The sequence below is a fragment of the Thamnophis sirtalis genome, unplaced genomic scaffold (assembly GCF_051295495.1).
Source record: "Thamnophis sirtalis isolate CommonGarterSnake01/CBP01778 unplaced genomic scaffold, rThaSir2_p1.2 scaffold_11, whole genome shotgun sequence".
Classification (NCBI taxonomy): domain Eukaryota; kingdom Metazoa; phylum Chordata; class Lepidosauria; order Squamata; family Natricidae; genus Thamnophis; species Thamnophis sirtalis.
The window spans coordinates 16,381,947-16,397,045 of NW_028261391.1; the positions used below are offsets into that span (position 1 = coordinate 16,381,947).

The following is a 15,099-nucleotide window of genomic DNA, read 5'->3' on the forward strand; positions in this document are numbered from 1 at the left end:
GAACACTAGTAATTAGTGGTATGCAAAATAATTTATATTTAAACCATTTTTTAAAAATGTTTAAGATTATCTTAAATTGTGACATTCAGTAGAAAACAGAAAGAAGTTATTTAGAAATCACCTGAATATTTATTTCCTGTTTCTCAAAATGTAAGAGATTACTTGGCACTGCCATGGTTATCCAAACAGTGGATGAAGCATTGGAAAATGAACAAAACCACAATTTATAAATTTTTACAACTGAATTTCTACAAGACTCTTGAAGATAAGCCAAACCTAAATTGAATATATTGTTTGTATATTGAAGTGGAATTCATCATTAGAAAATTGTCGGAATATTCATGAACCTGTAGAGGCATGGTAACAAGGCCAGCCAATGAATAGGCATAGCAACTAAGTCAGCCACTGAGGTCTGTTTAGGTAACTGAAACAGTATTTGCTGGAGACAGCTGGGTGCCTGGTTGTGCCTTAGGCTTAGTTTAACTGCCCTGTATAGAGGAGGTTCTCTTAGCTGTATTAAGCTCTGAACTGAAACCATTCTCTCCTCTGCCTGTGAACCAGCTGTATATTTACTTCATGTATTATGTGATATGTGAAGAGAAGTTAATGAATCCTGCTGAATCAGTTATCTGTGTGTGCTTTCTGGATGTGATTTCTGCAACAAACTCTTGACAAATATATGATGGCAAAGCTTTATACTCACCTATCTTTCCAGTTCATTGACAGTTTCCTCTGAAGCAGAAAATATTGTTGACCTGCTTTTCCACTTACACATGTTCATACATGTATCCAAACAAGGCAGCAACTTCCTAGAGCATTGTCCCTTTGGTTTCCATTGAAATATATGGGACATGTGTAGACTTCCTGTATTAGCAGCAGCTGAATTTGTTAATTGTTTCTGTCATTGGTATTATCTCTAAGTGTCCATTTATACATAAAAAATATACAAATATATGAATTCCTTGCTCATTTAGCCTTCTTACTCCCTTTCATTCTATTGGAGTTACAGTATGATCCTGTATATAATTGCAGAGGCGTATCGCATTTGATGGGTCTTCCTCAAGGCAGTTAGAAAAGCCCCAAACGTCTTAAAACGTTACCTCAGATTCTTCAGCGGGGTATCAAAAATGTAATTCTAAGAACCCACTTAATTCTCAGCTAATTTGATAAAAGGTTGGAGGGTTCACCAACTTGCTGACCTAACTGTCAAGGTCCCAAGTAATACTCCCCTTGAAAGCAAGACTCCAAGACAGGTAGATTCCTCAAAGAACAATTTATTGGAGACATCATATTGGCACAACTGGTGAAAACCGACCCTGAAAGTCCCCACGATTTCCACCTAATTAAAAAAAAAGTTTTCCCCTTTCCCCAAATCATCAGTCACATGGTCAATAGAACTGCTGGCTGGTTGCTTGGTTACTTTGCTCCTCCTCTCCCAGCCACTTGTTGGAATGACCTTGGTTCCCTCAGGAAAACCTTTTGTTTTGACTGCAAAATCCCTGTTAACTATTTCCCTTCCCCTCCCATCTAGTGGCAACCCTGAAGCCTCAAACATGGCCTCAGCCAGGTTCGCTAACATGCTCACAGAATAGATGGTCTTCTTATAGGGATAATCCTTTTAATGTTCTCCAAGACTGGCAAAACCCTAACTCATAAATACCGGTATTAACGAAACCTTTTCCTGCACATCTGTCCCCAACTCTCTGATTCAATAGGTCCAAAAAATTCCAGTCCTTCATTGAAAGCTGCCTGGTGAAAAACCATGGTCAGAGGCCGACCACTGAACAGCTGATGAAGCACCCGTTCATTCGAGACCAGCCAAATGAAAGGCAGGTTCGCATCCAGCTCAAGGACCACATTGACAGGACTAAGAAAAAACGAGGAGAGAAAGGTAAGATAAAATATTGTTCTAAGTGGCCAGTGGTGAAAAAAAAAAGCATTGTTCCAGGGATATAAGAACATAAAAGGGCTCCCATTGTGGTAAACAGCCATATTTTCACATTTCTACGTGGGAGAAGAAAGCAAAGCAATACAAAAAATAAAAAGTTTACCTCAGTATTTTGGGTGCTTAGTAACCTTTTGAATTCTTCAGAGCAGTGATGGTTGGGCACCAAATGCCCAAACCGAAACGTGCATGCATGCATGTGTGCTAGAGCGCCTGAAACACAAAGACTAGCTGGCCAGGGCGCATGCATGCGCAGGTCAGCTGGTTTTTGGGTTTCTGGCATGCACATGCGCACCGACCAACTGGTGCTTGTGCACGTCGGAGGACTGAAAAGACCAGCTGGTCAGCATGCACATTCCTGGTTTTGGCTGTTTGGGGAGGTGTTTTCAGACTGTTTTGGGGGAGGAATTTTAGGCCATTTTTTCGGACCGGTTTCAGGCTGGTTTGGGCTTTTTAAGGCTGTTTTTCAGGCCTTTTCAGGCTGTTTTTTGACGCTCCGGCATGGAAACACTGGAAATTAGAAGAGCAGCTGGCAATGGCGCATATGCCCAAAGAGATGCATAAGTTCATCATCACGGAACTAGAGCATGTAACTCTTAACCAATTTTAGAGCAGAATGAAAACAGAAAAAGGAAGTGCTGCGTATGACTCAGAAACCTATGGAGGAAACCTGGATGTAAATATCACAAATCAATAAATAAAATAGACCCAATAGTTAGAGACTAGATAATTCTTGGTTGGCTTTCATTTAAATTAAAAAAACAGTAATAACTTAACATTGCTTAACATTGATCTATTTATTTTTTTAGCACAGAGGGATAAATGTTCGTTCCATATTCTGTTTTGTTTGAAAGAATGGAATATTTTAGAGAAATAATAAACCCACTTTATTATACTGCCTTGGGGTGTATCTAAGGATTCATAGAAATTGATTGAGACAGAGGTTTTTTTCCCCAGTTCATTTAAACTATTGATGAAAGACAGTAGAAAACAGCTTCACTTTTATAGCCTGAAGCTTTGTACATAAACTTGATAGCCACCTAATTGCTCTGTGTTGCATTGCAAAAGTTTATTCTTCCCTTCAGATAAAACAGTGTGTCAGAAGCACAAGTGAGATCGTATTTTTCCCCTGCACTGCACTTTTCAATTCTAGTTATCTCTGAGCATGAGAGACTGAGTTCTAAGCCCCACCTTAGCCACAAGGCCAGATGGGTGGCGGGGGTCAGTCATTCTCTGTTAGCCCTGGGAAAGATACAATGGCAGACTACTACTGAAAAACCTTGCCAGAATACATGGATGTTTCCAGCCAGTCGCCAGGACCCAACACTGACTTGAAGACACACACATGTGCATGTGCCCGCGCATTCACACACACACACGGTTGACAGGTGTTAGTGATGATGATGTTTTCTCTTCTCTTTTTTTAGTTTAACTCACCTTGATCTATAATATCTTTACTAATATCTAGTATCTTTTGGCAAATAAAACTTCTTTTCTTCCATCATATTTAGCCCTATCAAGGGATCTCTGCAATGAGCAGATTTGCTCCAGTCCCAGTATCCTTCACATTTAGCGCTCTTCCCGCATCTTCTCTCTCAAATAAATTTATGATATTTGGGGACCACTTACAAATTAAAAAGCTTTCAGGCAAGCAGCACCTACCTAATCCATTTTAGCTCTCCACCTTATATCTGGATTGAAATCATCAATCCAGATACAACAGCCAGTGTAATTGCCTACTTCCCTTTAACTCTTTGTAAGTGCCAGTCACCACTTCCATTCTCTAGCCTCTCCTTCCCACAGTTGTCTCTGAAGATGTTTTTAAAATCCACCTCTAATAAATAAATATATATATAGTATTTGTGCTGATAAATAAATAAAGGGAGAGTAGTATAGATCTATTTCAAGCTATTTAGCTCTCATCAGCTAGCCATACCCTTACTGGGATTTGAACCATATATATATGTATGTATGTATGTATATGTATATGTATATGTATATGTATATGTATATGTATATGTATATGTATATGTATATGTATATATACGCATGAAATAGCACTCATGCATCATCACAAAATCTCCAGAACTGTGAAGCCTACAAACTTGAAATTTGGTACATATGTTCCTCTTGGCTTTTAGGTGCTTGCTAAGAAAGGATTTTTTAAAATGACCATCAGATCATTAGTATTTATTATATAATAGATTATCATGCTCTGATGCTAAGGAGTTAGACATTCTAGCGCTAGATAGATACTAATGCAGGCCCATCTGCCTAGCTACCTTTTCTATGAAAATGTAATCAAATATAAGGCTACTCTTGGCTCCCTAATGCTAATGCAAAGCAAGTAGAAAATATTTTATTTGCATGTATGCAAAGCAAGCAGAAAGCTGTTTGACCACAGGCTCCTCACTTATTTTATCATTTTAATGCCGTAATTCTTTAGACATTTCAAAAGAGTAGGATTGCTGTCATTTAAACAAATCTACAATATGACAGATGAATGCATTTCTGGTTTACTAACATCACTAACTGTAAAATACTTGCAATTAACACATTGTAATCTCCATTCTTGTCAAAGCAGTATGTAAAGGGGGCAGGAGATCATCCATTTCCTTCTTCCTCTAATATCTGACACAAATCATACCCCGCTTTGAATTATATCAAGCAGATATTAAGTGGTGTTAAACATCTTTTGTCATGAAAATGGAAGATTATATCCCAGGCATGACAAATAATTGGATGGATACAAACTTTTATTGTTTGGCAACAGAGGTTTCTACATTTGAAAGGAGGAAATACCAAATGAAAATATATTAATCCTGAATATTATTCAGAGTGGCCAGAAATTTCAGCATAACAATATAAAGATAGAAAATGGCTTGTTCTGCTATAAAGTCTCATTAATTTGCTTCTTCTAACCCATTTTCAGAGAAGTATTTTCTAACCACATAGATTATCCTAATTTCTAGTTGTTCTCAATAAATATAAATCAATATAAATAATCTCAATATAAATCCTTGATTTATAACCACAATTCAAGCCAGAACTTCTATTGCTGAGCAAGGCAGTTCTTTAGTGAGGCATTCCCGATTTATTACCTCTTTTGCCATGGCCTTTAAGTGAATCACCATGGTTGTTAATGGAAGCAGATAGTCATTAAGCAAATGTGGCTTCCCTTATTGACTTACAGTAGCTTTTTAGAAACAAAGTTGCAGGTGACAATCATGTGACCCCGGAAAGTGTCAACCATCATAAATCAATGCCAGTTGCCAAGGGCCAAAGTTTAACCATATGACCAGAAGGATGCTTCAACGATGTAAGTGTGAGGACCAGTTGTAAGTCACTTTTTTCAGTGCCATCATAACTTCAAACAAATGGTTGTAGAAGTTAGGGCTCCAAGTAACACCCCCCAATGAAAGAAGACTCCCGAGGGTTGAGTTTCCTCAAAGTTTCATTTTATTAGAGATGTCACTGGCACATCTGGGAAAACCTGAATCTGAAAGCTTCCAGGTTTTCCTCACCCAGATGAAAGTTCAAGTTCCTGCCCAGCACCCACATGTCCATCACATAGTCCAATCAGGCACCATCCAAAATTGGAGATGCCTCCCAGTCACACCATCGCAGCTGCAGGGCAAGGTGTCCTTGACTCTCTGAGATAAGGTTGTTATTTTGACTATAATATCATATAATCCCCCCCCTCCCATTTTCCCACAGTAGAAAATGTGGTAGGCCTGAAGGCCCAATGTAAAAAATGGCTTCCAGGTCTGACAGTAGATCCATGTACTTACAACCTATAGTACCTATATTATACCATGTTGGCTTGAAAACTCTAGGAATGGAAGTTGACACAATAGGAAGGGACCTGGGGTAGGTAGGCCTAAAGCAATAGAGGACCCTGTTTGAAGAAACACCCTACTGTGCACTCAAACTCTCTCTATCTTCCTTTTTCTCTGTTTCATTCATTCTTTCAGTTGGTTTGATGAATTTCAAGGTGAGACAAATCAACCCTGAAATAACTTGTAATGAAAAGGAAAGTTTCTTTCTCCACCAGAACTTTACAGCTTTATTTTTAAAATATGATGGTTTTCAAAGTGTGTATTTGACCCTTAATTATATTCCTAGATGAGACAGAGTATGAGTACAGTGGAAGTGAGGAGGAGGAAGAAGAAAATGACTCTGGAGAACCCAGGTAATGCACATTTGTCCCTGTTCTGGCTATGCTCTCATTGTTTTTGTGCCTCCAATAGGGTTGGACAGATGAATATAAGTATGCAGCAAAAAAATCCTTCAAGGCAGTAATGGAGTCCACAAGTTTAAAAGTTGCCAAAGTTAAACAATGTCCCAAGGAATACCATGTTTCCCCAAAAATAAGACAGGGACTTGTTTTCTTTTGACCCCCAAATTAAGCACTTGGCCTTATTTTTGGGGAGGCCTTATTATTTTTGAGGTTCAGGAGGCGGCAAGCATGGTCACCCCATGGCTGCTGCTGTGTTGCAATATTTTTGGGGAGGGCTTTTTTTAGCACATGCACTCAAAAGCCCAATTGGGCTTATTATCCGGGGAGGTCTTATTTTCAGGGAAACAGGGTACTTAGGTCAGTCCAGCTCTGATTTCTAGGAAAACCTAGGGATGAACATTTTTGCTAACTCCTTCTCTAAGGCTTGCATTTAAGAGCTTATTTCAAGGGGGAAAAACCTCTCCGAATATAAAAATGTTGCCCATAAGTGAGAGGGTTAGAATGAAAACGTGTCCTCCCCCATATGTGAAATTTGTACATGTTGGAATCAAGCTCTTTGTCCAATAGAATTTTGAGTCTATAAAAAGCTTTTGTCACTTGCCTCCATTGTGTTTCTGCACTGGGCATCAAGTAGCAACAAAAGCTGACACAATGAAATAAAACCTCAACTGAGCTGTAATTACGGGTAAAGACTTTGTGTTCTTACAATTGTAATTCGTATGAAAATAAATGGGGTAATGCTAGTCTCTGTGGCTTTTTCTCTTTCTTCTTCTTTCTCCACTATCTGATGTCTGCTTTTATTCTCTGTTTGTTCTCCACTTTTTGTAGAACAGAAAGCCTGAATGTCTTAAAATCTCTTAGGTGATACCTATTTCAGGATATGATATTGAAACAGGAACTAGAGGGATTTTATTGGATGTCTCATAACGAGGAGGGAGCTTTTTCTATTCTACTTTCATTAAGAACCATGGTGGCATAGTGGAGAGCCATTGTAGCGCAGTGGTTAGAATGTAGTATTGCAGGCTAAGTCTGCCGACTGTCAGCAGTTCAGTGTTGACCATCTCAAAGTTGATTCAGCCTTCCATCCTTCTGAGGTCAGTAAAATGAGGGCCCAGATTGTTCAGGCAATATGTTGTTTCTGCAAACCACGTAGAGAGGACTATAAAATACTATGAAGCAGTATATACATCTAAGTGCTATTGCTAAATGCTATTGCTATTAAGATCAATTTGCCATGTAAAATGTATAGATACAGTAGGTCTTTTCCAATCTGGGCACGCTCCATGCTTATGAACTTAAGTTCTCTGCAGCCACCTCATATCATCTCTTTTATATGCAGATGATGCAGCCATTCCGTCAAAAGTTGGCAAATGACTAGCACATATGTGTGAGGGAAATCTTTACCTTTACCTTTAAAAAAAGAGTAGCCTGAGTATTTTCAAGAAAATGCTTTAGCTCCACATCTGGATGAATGATAAAGGAAGCTCTATTGAGCGGATGAACTATTTCAGATGCTTAATACCATATATTTTTGTAGATAAGCCCATAAGCTGACCCTTGAATTTTTAACCTATAGCATAGTTAAAACATACCATGAAAAACATGCCCCCTGAGGATAAGTTAACCCTCAAATTTTTATATATTTTAATTTTCACAATTGGCTTAAAAAATTGAGTGGCTGCTCATTCGCAGATGAAATTAACACATGTGTATACAGGATGTACAAATATTACACAGGCACTTTTAAAAAGCTGAGGTAGAAACCTATTTGTAGATATTTGTGGATAAGTCCAACCACGGATAAATCAAATCCCATTTTTGAGCATACAGCATTTTGGCATGTGAAATTCTTGGCTTCACTCTGAGTGAATGTGGTATTTAAGTTTAATCTTCTACTTGCTGAGGAAACCAAGTGAAGGAGCTTTCTGTAAGGTGCCAAGGAATAATTTAGCAATTACTAAATTTGCAAGCTGGCATGCAAATAATTGAGGGAACTACCAGTAGGTACCGGTATGCCCTATCAAAGAGAAGGAGAGAGGGACATGGTAAATATCTTCCAGTCCTCGAGGGGCTGTCACAGAGAAGAGGGCTTCAAAGCACCAGAAGTCAGGACAAGAAGTAATGGGTGAAAGCTTGTTAAAGAGAGAGCCAACCTAGAAGCAAGAAGAAATTTTCTGACAGTGAGCGTAATTAATTACTGGAATAGCTTGTCCTCTTGACCTGTGGGTGCTCCATCACTGGAGGTTTTAAAAAATAGACTGGACAACCATTTGACCAGAGATCTCCTGCATTGAGCAGGGAGTTGGAGTAGAGGACCTCTGAGGTCCGTTCCAGCCCTATGATTCAATAGTCTATTCAAGGCTAAAGTTTGGATATGTTGCTATAGACAATCTAAGTATGTAGCTATATCCAAGAAGATGCCCAAGTTCAGGAAGTCGCGGGTAAATCTTAGAATTGAGTTGACTAGCAGAAAAGGGGGAAGGATTCAAGAACTTGTGTGGATTGAATGCTGGACTAATGTAAGTTTGTCTCCCCGATAAAGCTCCATCCTAAACTTGCCTGGAGAATCGACATTACGGCGGGATTTTTTGCGGCTTCAGCTTGCAAACAAGGAACGCTCAGAGGCCCTCCGTCGGCAGCAGCTGGAGCAGCAGCAGCGTGAAAATGAAGAGCACAAGAGGCAGCTCTTGGCAGAACGTCAGAAGAGGATTGAGGAGCAGAAAGAGCAGAGGCGGAGGCTGGAAGAGGTAATTTTATGCCTTCTAAAGCTTTGGTGGCCCAGTGGTCAGAATGCAGTAATGCAGGCTAACTCTGCCCACAGCTTGGAGTTTAATCCTGAGTTGACTCAGCTTTCCATCCTCCCGAGGTCAGTAAAATGAGGAGGCAGATTGTTGGGGGCAATGCGCTGGCATTGTAAACCACCCATAGAATCTTGTAAAGCACTATGAGATGGTATAGAAGGCTAAGCGCTATTGTATGTTTCGGGCTGGTGAATATGTGTAAGTTTTCAGAAGTAAAAACTACTGTTGTCTAGTTCGTAACACATTGTATCATCATGTACGCCTCAACTTACAATCATAATAGAGCCTGCCTATCACAGTCATAAATCGTGACAGCAGCCCAGAGGTGGATTGCTAAGTTTTGTACTCCTGGTTTGGACACGCTCCCACGCGTGCTCGCGCGTGATGCTTCTGCGCATGTGCAAAAGCTCTTACGCAAACGCAGAAGCGTCCAGGTGGATGGGCAGAGCCTTCCACCAACGCTACTACCGGTTCGCCCGATCCAGACCGAACTGTCAGCAACCCACCTCTGCATCAGCCATTAAGCAAATGCAGCAACCATTAAGCAAACCAATTCTTTGCTATGGGCTGGTTTCACTGAAAACTGGAAGTAAACGCCATTTTTGGCAAAACACCATAAAACACGGCCATGTGACCAAGGAATGCTGCAAACTGCTATAAATGAAAGTTGGTTGCTGAGCGCCCAACATACAGCCATGTGATTGGCAGGGTGCAGCTGTCAGAGTTTTGAAACCAGCTAAGCGATGTCAATTGTAAATTGAGGACTACCTGTGTGTAGAGTTTGGATTTGGGTTAGTGCAAAATGTAATCCTAATCCCTGTGGTTTGCAAACCAAGGTTTACGTCTTAATGTTATCCATGAACCCGGAAGCTGTGGTTTCTTAAACAGTGTTTTAAACCATCTTATGCGCTCTGACTAGGCTTCCCCAGCAGCACGAAGCCCGAGTCCTTGTCTCGATAAACCCCTTTTATTTAATTTACAGTGAATTCCTCTCCAGCAAAGTCTTTCCTCTCCCACAGTCTTTCAAGGTAGTTCACAATTACCGACCTCTATCAGGCTTGGAGGGTAGCCAGGCCGATATCTTTCAGACACCGCAATACTTGGCAAGAATGCAGGAATGAACTAATTGTCTCCTGCAGACACCCCTCCCCTTTCGCTCCTCTTTTATTCCCTATAGGAGGGGCCATTCACCATCCACCTGTGGCTTTACTCCCAAGTCAGCCCTTGTTCCTTAGCTGTTCCCTTCGTTTGGCAACTCTGCGCATGCGCACACTGAGAACAGTCTCCAGCTGTTCGTCTGCCTCACTGATTCTGATTCTGAAGGCAGCTGATAACTGTAGATGGCCCTGGCCCCATCTCTGCCTCGTCAGAGCCTTCATCAGAGCCTTCCCCAGACTCCAGGACTGACCCATGTTCCTCCCCTCTTCACTGTCTAAATCTACTGCCAGCTCCTCTGGCCATTGGCAGGCCACAACACTATGTTTAATTAGATATGAACCCAGACATTTACAGTGTATGCTTATGTCATCGGACAATCTGTCCCCTGAAATGTGGCTTTCATTTAATTAGGGATAATATGACAAGACTAGATTAGCAAGGGAAGACCAAAGAGGAGCAGAATTTGAGCTGGTTCCTGTTCTCAGCAAACAGCAACAGGGATGGTGTATGCATCAAAGAGAATCCTTAATACTGAATGTGATATAATCAACTAATTTCAGGAAAATAAAGCAAACTAAGGCTACTTGCCATTGCTCTGATCTACATAAAAATTGTTTTCCAACCTTAGATTTTTTAAAAAAACAAACCCCCACAGGCGTGAATTAGATACCTCACAATGCACTGCTAGCAAACTTTATCGCAAACTTAAAATGTCTGTAGGGTTTTGATTATCAGCTACCTCCCTATCAGTTTAGCGGAATGATTATTCAATAATATTTGGTGTAATCAGGGTTGAACGATGCTTAAAAAACTGAGCCAAATTTATTTCTTTACATATAATACTCTAGATAGCCCAAAGCTCCTAAAATAAGACTCCCTACCACATCATCCATTTATATTTCACGCAAACCCTGTATGTTGTTAGCACCCTGTATGTTTCAATGATTATTTCAGTCTTTAAATAACACAAATGGGACATTTGCTTTACTTGGGTACGATCGAAATGACGGTGATAAAATATAATAATGATAATAGTAGTAATAGATGAGGGTGGTGATGATTATGGTGATGATAAACCATGATGCTGAGCTTCTCTGTGTAAATTACCGTATTGATGATGGTGATGATGACTATGATTATTTAACAAAGGCCTCATCTTTGTTCATGCCATTTATTATTCCAGTCCAGTTTTCAATTTCCCATCATACACATGTGCCCAAATGCGTAGCTTTTGAGAAAGAATCCTGCTCCTCTCTTGCTCGTAGCTCAGACCTCTGAATCAAACAAACTCTTTTGTTATTTAACTGTAAAACATGCTGAGGAGCAGAGCCCCTTCGGTAATACCATTGTTGGGCACTCAGATGGAAATCACACATCCCAGTCACAAAGGACAATTAGTGGCCTGTGTCTTGAGGTCACTAGACAAGGTCCTTGAATAAATGGACCTTGTTATTGCATGCAACCAGTCATCCTGCCCACTGTATTCGCCCATTTTTATCTTAGGTTTTCTTGGCAGGGACAAGGCAGCTTGCAAGAGAAAACAAAGATACATCTGATGAGTTTGACTCAATCATACAAAAGCTGCTGCAGATATGAGTCTGCATTGGCATGATGCTGACCACAATCACGGGTGGTTGATATGGCCACAATGCTGACCAGCTAAGGGTGTGATATGGCAACTATCCTGCACCTTGAGGGTCTCCAGTCTTATCCCAAAGGTGCTTTTTCAAAAGGCAACTGAACTTTGTTTTGCTTTTCATCCTGGAGGCTTCTTCAGTTCTGACTGAACGATGGAGGATGGAAGGATTTATATTCCTTGCAGTCATCTGGTCATTAACACTCCTTCTGAGAGTTGTTAAGGCCACTTGGAGGTTTTTTTCTGTGCCCACAAGGACACCTGAATAGTGCAAATGGGTGTGGAATCTTCTTGGAACTGCTAAAAGGCCTGTGTTGTTCAACAGGAGATAGGTGGTACAGGATCCTTCTTCCTCTGTTGAGAGAGGGCTGTTCAGTCTTAATGCAAATGGGCCCTTTGACCCCCTCTTTCAAACCAGTGGTCCGCTTTGTCCAGAATGTGGCCTTTTCTCTCTTCAAAAGAGTGAGTTTTGTCTTTCAACTGCAGATGGACTGCTGAACCTTGTCACCCTGTCTTACTTTCCAAACAGAAGTCCTCCATTTTTAATCTGGAACGCCTAATTGGTTTGTTTATATCTACAGTACATCACAGGAGTGAGTACACCCCCTCACATTTTGTAAATATTTAAGTATATTTTTTCATGCGACAACACTGAAGAAACGACACTTGTACACCGCAATGTAAAGTAGTGAGCTTCTCTAACAGTGTAAATGTGCCGTCCCCTTCAAAATAACACAACACACAGCCATTAATGTCTAAAGTGCTGGCAACAAAAGTGAGCACACTTTTCTACTCAAAGGTGTCAAATCAACTAATAGGTAAGTGGGAGCAGTCAGTCAGAATTCATTCAATAAATGGAACAAAAGCTATCTTTAAAATGCAATGAATAGATTAAAATGGACATCCTTAGGAAGGGGATTTAGACAGCAAGTTGAGCAGAAAATCAGGGTCTATTGCATGGGTCTGCAAACTGTGGCCCGTGGGCCACATGCAGCCCACCTAAACCATTAATATGGCCCATGAGGCTGCCCTGCCCACATTGCCCCGCCCACCCTTTGGCCGAGTGCTGGACTGTCCTTCGCGAGCCCCGCGGGCTGGAACTGAAAGGTAAGGCCAACAATTTTAGCCTGCAGAGATGTTCTGCAGGTAAGGGAAGTGAAAAACAGGGTGCATAGCATGGGTGGGTTTCAACCGGCTCGCGGCGCTCCCTGCGAACCGGTTGGTCGGCGAACCAGGAAGTAAGTAACTTCCGAGAACGGCGACTGGCCCACCCGCCCGCCCGTGCTCCTTACCCGGTTTTGACGAGTTCTGCGCTTCCACGCATGCGCAGGACGCATACAGTGCCTGTGCGATCTTCCAGGAGCAGCTGGAGCATCGCACAGACGCTAGTATGCATGCGTGCGCCACGCACGTGCACGAGGACGCCGCCGGCCCCGTTCCAACCGAACCGGTTGGAACGGGGCGAGAAACCCACCCCTGGTGCATAGATGCCCCAACAGGCCAAAAATCAGCCTGTTTTTCACCTCCCCCACCTCTAGAAGAGCGAGAGAGAGAGAGAGAGAGAGAGAGAAACTTGTTGATTGTAAGCTCCTTGGGTCTGAGAAGAATTGCTGCAAAACTGAGTTTCCTGAAGTGGACTACTAGACTCCTAAACAACTGAAAAAAACAGTGAAAGAAAAAAGAAAAGTCAACTAAAAGAGCAAAAACAACTAAAAGCAATTAAAACACCTCCAGGAGAAAAACAAATTAGTTTGTGTGCATTATTTAATGGACTGTTAAATTGGCCACGCCCACCTAGTTACATGCCCACCCATTCACATGACCACCTAGCCACGCCCACCCAATCTATCCAGCTCCCGCAACAGTCTAAGGGACCGTGAATTGGCCCCCTGTTTAAATAGTTTGAGGACCCCTGGTCTATTGTGATGGGGCAAACAGAGAAGTCTCAGTTAAGTGACGCACAAGGGAATCTAACCAGAGCATTCTCAAGTGACCTTGAAATATTTTCAGAAAACATTTGGGGGTTTGACAAGCACTAGATCTGCTAGTGAGAAGAGAATATTTAGGGATAGTATGGAGGATTTGTTTTTTTCTTTCCAAACATTATTTGAAAATTCTCTCTCGCCATCCCTGAATTCCCAAGGAAGCTAATAGTTGGGAGAGCTGCATCTGTTCAAGTGTTTAAAGAGAACAAAGTAGCTAATCACAAGATATTTGGGAAAGCTGGCTAGCAGCCAAGCTCATTAAATAAATATTCTCCTGCAAAATGTTTTACCATAAAAATCTCACTAAATGCCTATTTATAATGAATGTTTTACAGTGCTTTGAAAATAGTGTGTGGCGTCAGAACTTGAATGCTGCCAGTATTTGGCCCAAAGTTGGGCCAGTTTCTACTTGTGTGTCCCAATATTATTTTGACTTTGTGAAGATGTGTATGAGAATTATTTGCAGGTGTGCTTAGGCACATACAGCCACAGACAATTCCTCTTACTGTTAGCAATTCTGTGAGATCGCCTCCTAAAAGGATCTTGAGGGACACAGCGGCTCAGTGGCTAAGACCCTGAGCTTGTCTATCAGAAAGGTCGGCAGTTCAGCGGTTCGAATCCCTAGTGCCGCATAATGGAGTGAGCTCCCGTTACTTGTCCCAGCTTCTGCCAACCTAGCAGGTCGAAAGCAGGTAAACAATGCAAGTAGAAAAATAGGAACCACCTTTGGTGGGAAGGTAAAAGCATTCCGTGCACCTTCAGCATTTAGTCATGCCGACAGAAAGCACTAGTTCTTCGGCTTTGAAATTGAGATGAGCACTGTCCCCTAGAGTCAGAGAACTGGTGAGACTTTGAGGTGGCTCCCTTATTGATTGAACAACAAGCACAAATGTGCAAGGGAAACCTTTACCTTTTAAAAGGATCTTGAATGTCTCAAGGACCATCTTGAAACCATCAGAACAGAAGTATGGGCGGGAGTGAAGTAATTCCTGTGTCACCATCTTCACAGACTTACTCAACTGAGTATTTCAACTCTTTTCCAGCCTGCTTGGCGCTCTGTGTGCAAAAATTCCTAGGACAGTAAATACTTTATGTGCTTTATCAATAAACTCCATGTTGAAATGTATTGATGCGGAGCAGAGTGAGAATGAAGGCACTCAAATGGAGACCTGGCTTACTGAAAGGTGTATAGAACAGCTTCCCCAGTTTATTTGTTTTTTATTCTGCCTGTACTCTAAGCCAGCATGACTGGCTGAGGAATTCTGGGAGTTGAAGTCCACAAGTCTTAAAGTTGCCAAGTTTGGAGACCCTGCGTTAATAATCCATAGCAATTT

At 41.3% G+C, this 15,099-nt stretch overlaps 1 protein-coding gene across 6 annotated transcripts in view; it reads left to right on the forward strand.

Moving 5' to 3' along the window:
- Positions 1–15,099, forward strand: part of TNIK (TRAF2 and NCK interacting kinase) — a 348,933-nt gene that overhangs the window by 233,035 nt on the left and 100,799 nt on the right. For all 6 annotated transcript variants that reach the window (XM_087725246.1, XM_087725250.1, XM_087725247.1 and 3 more), the window contains exons 10-12: positions 1,716–1,891; positions 6,071–6,137; positions 8,728–8,932. In XM_087725246.1, coding sequence (XP_087581372.1) covers positions 1,716–1,891; positions 6,071–6,137; positions 8,728–8,932 — 448 coding nt within the window. The remainder of the gene's footprint in view (positions 1–1,715; positions 1,892–6,070; positions 6,138–8,727; positions 8,933–15,099) is intronic.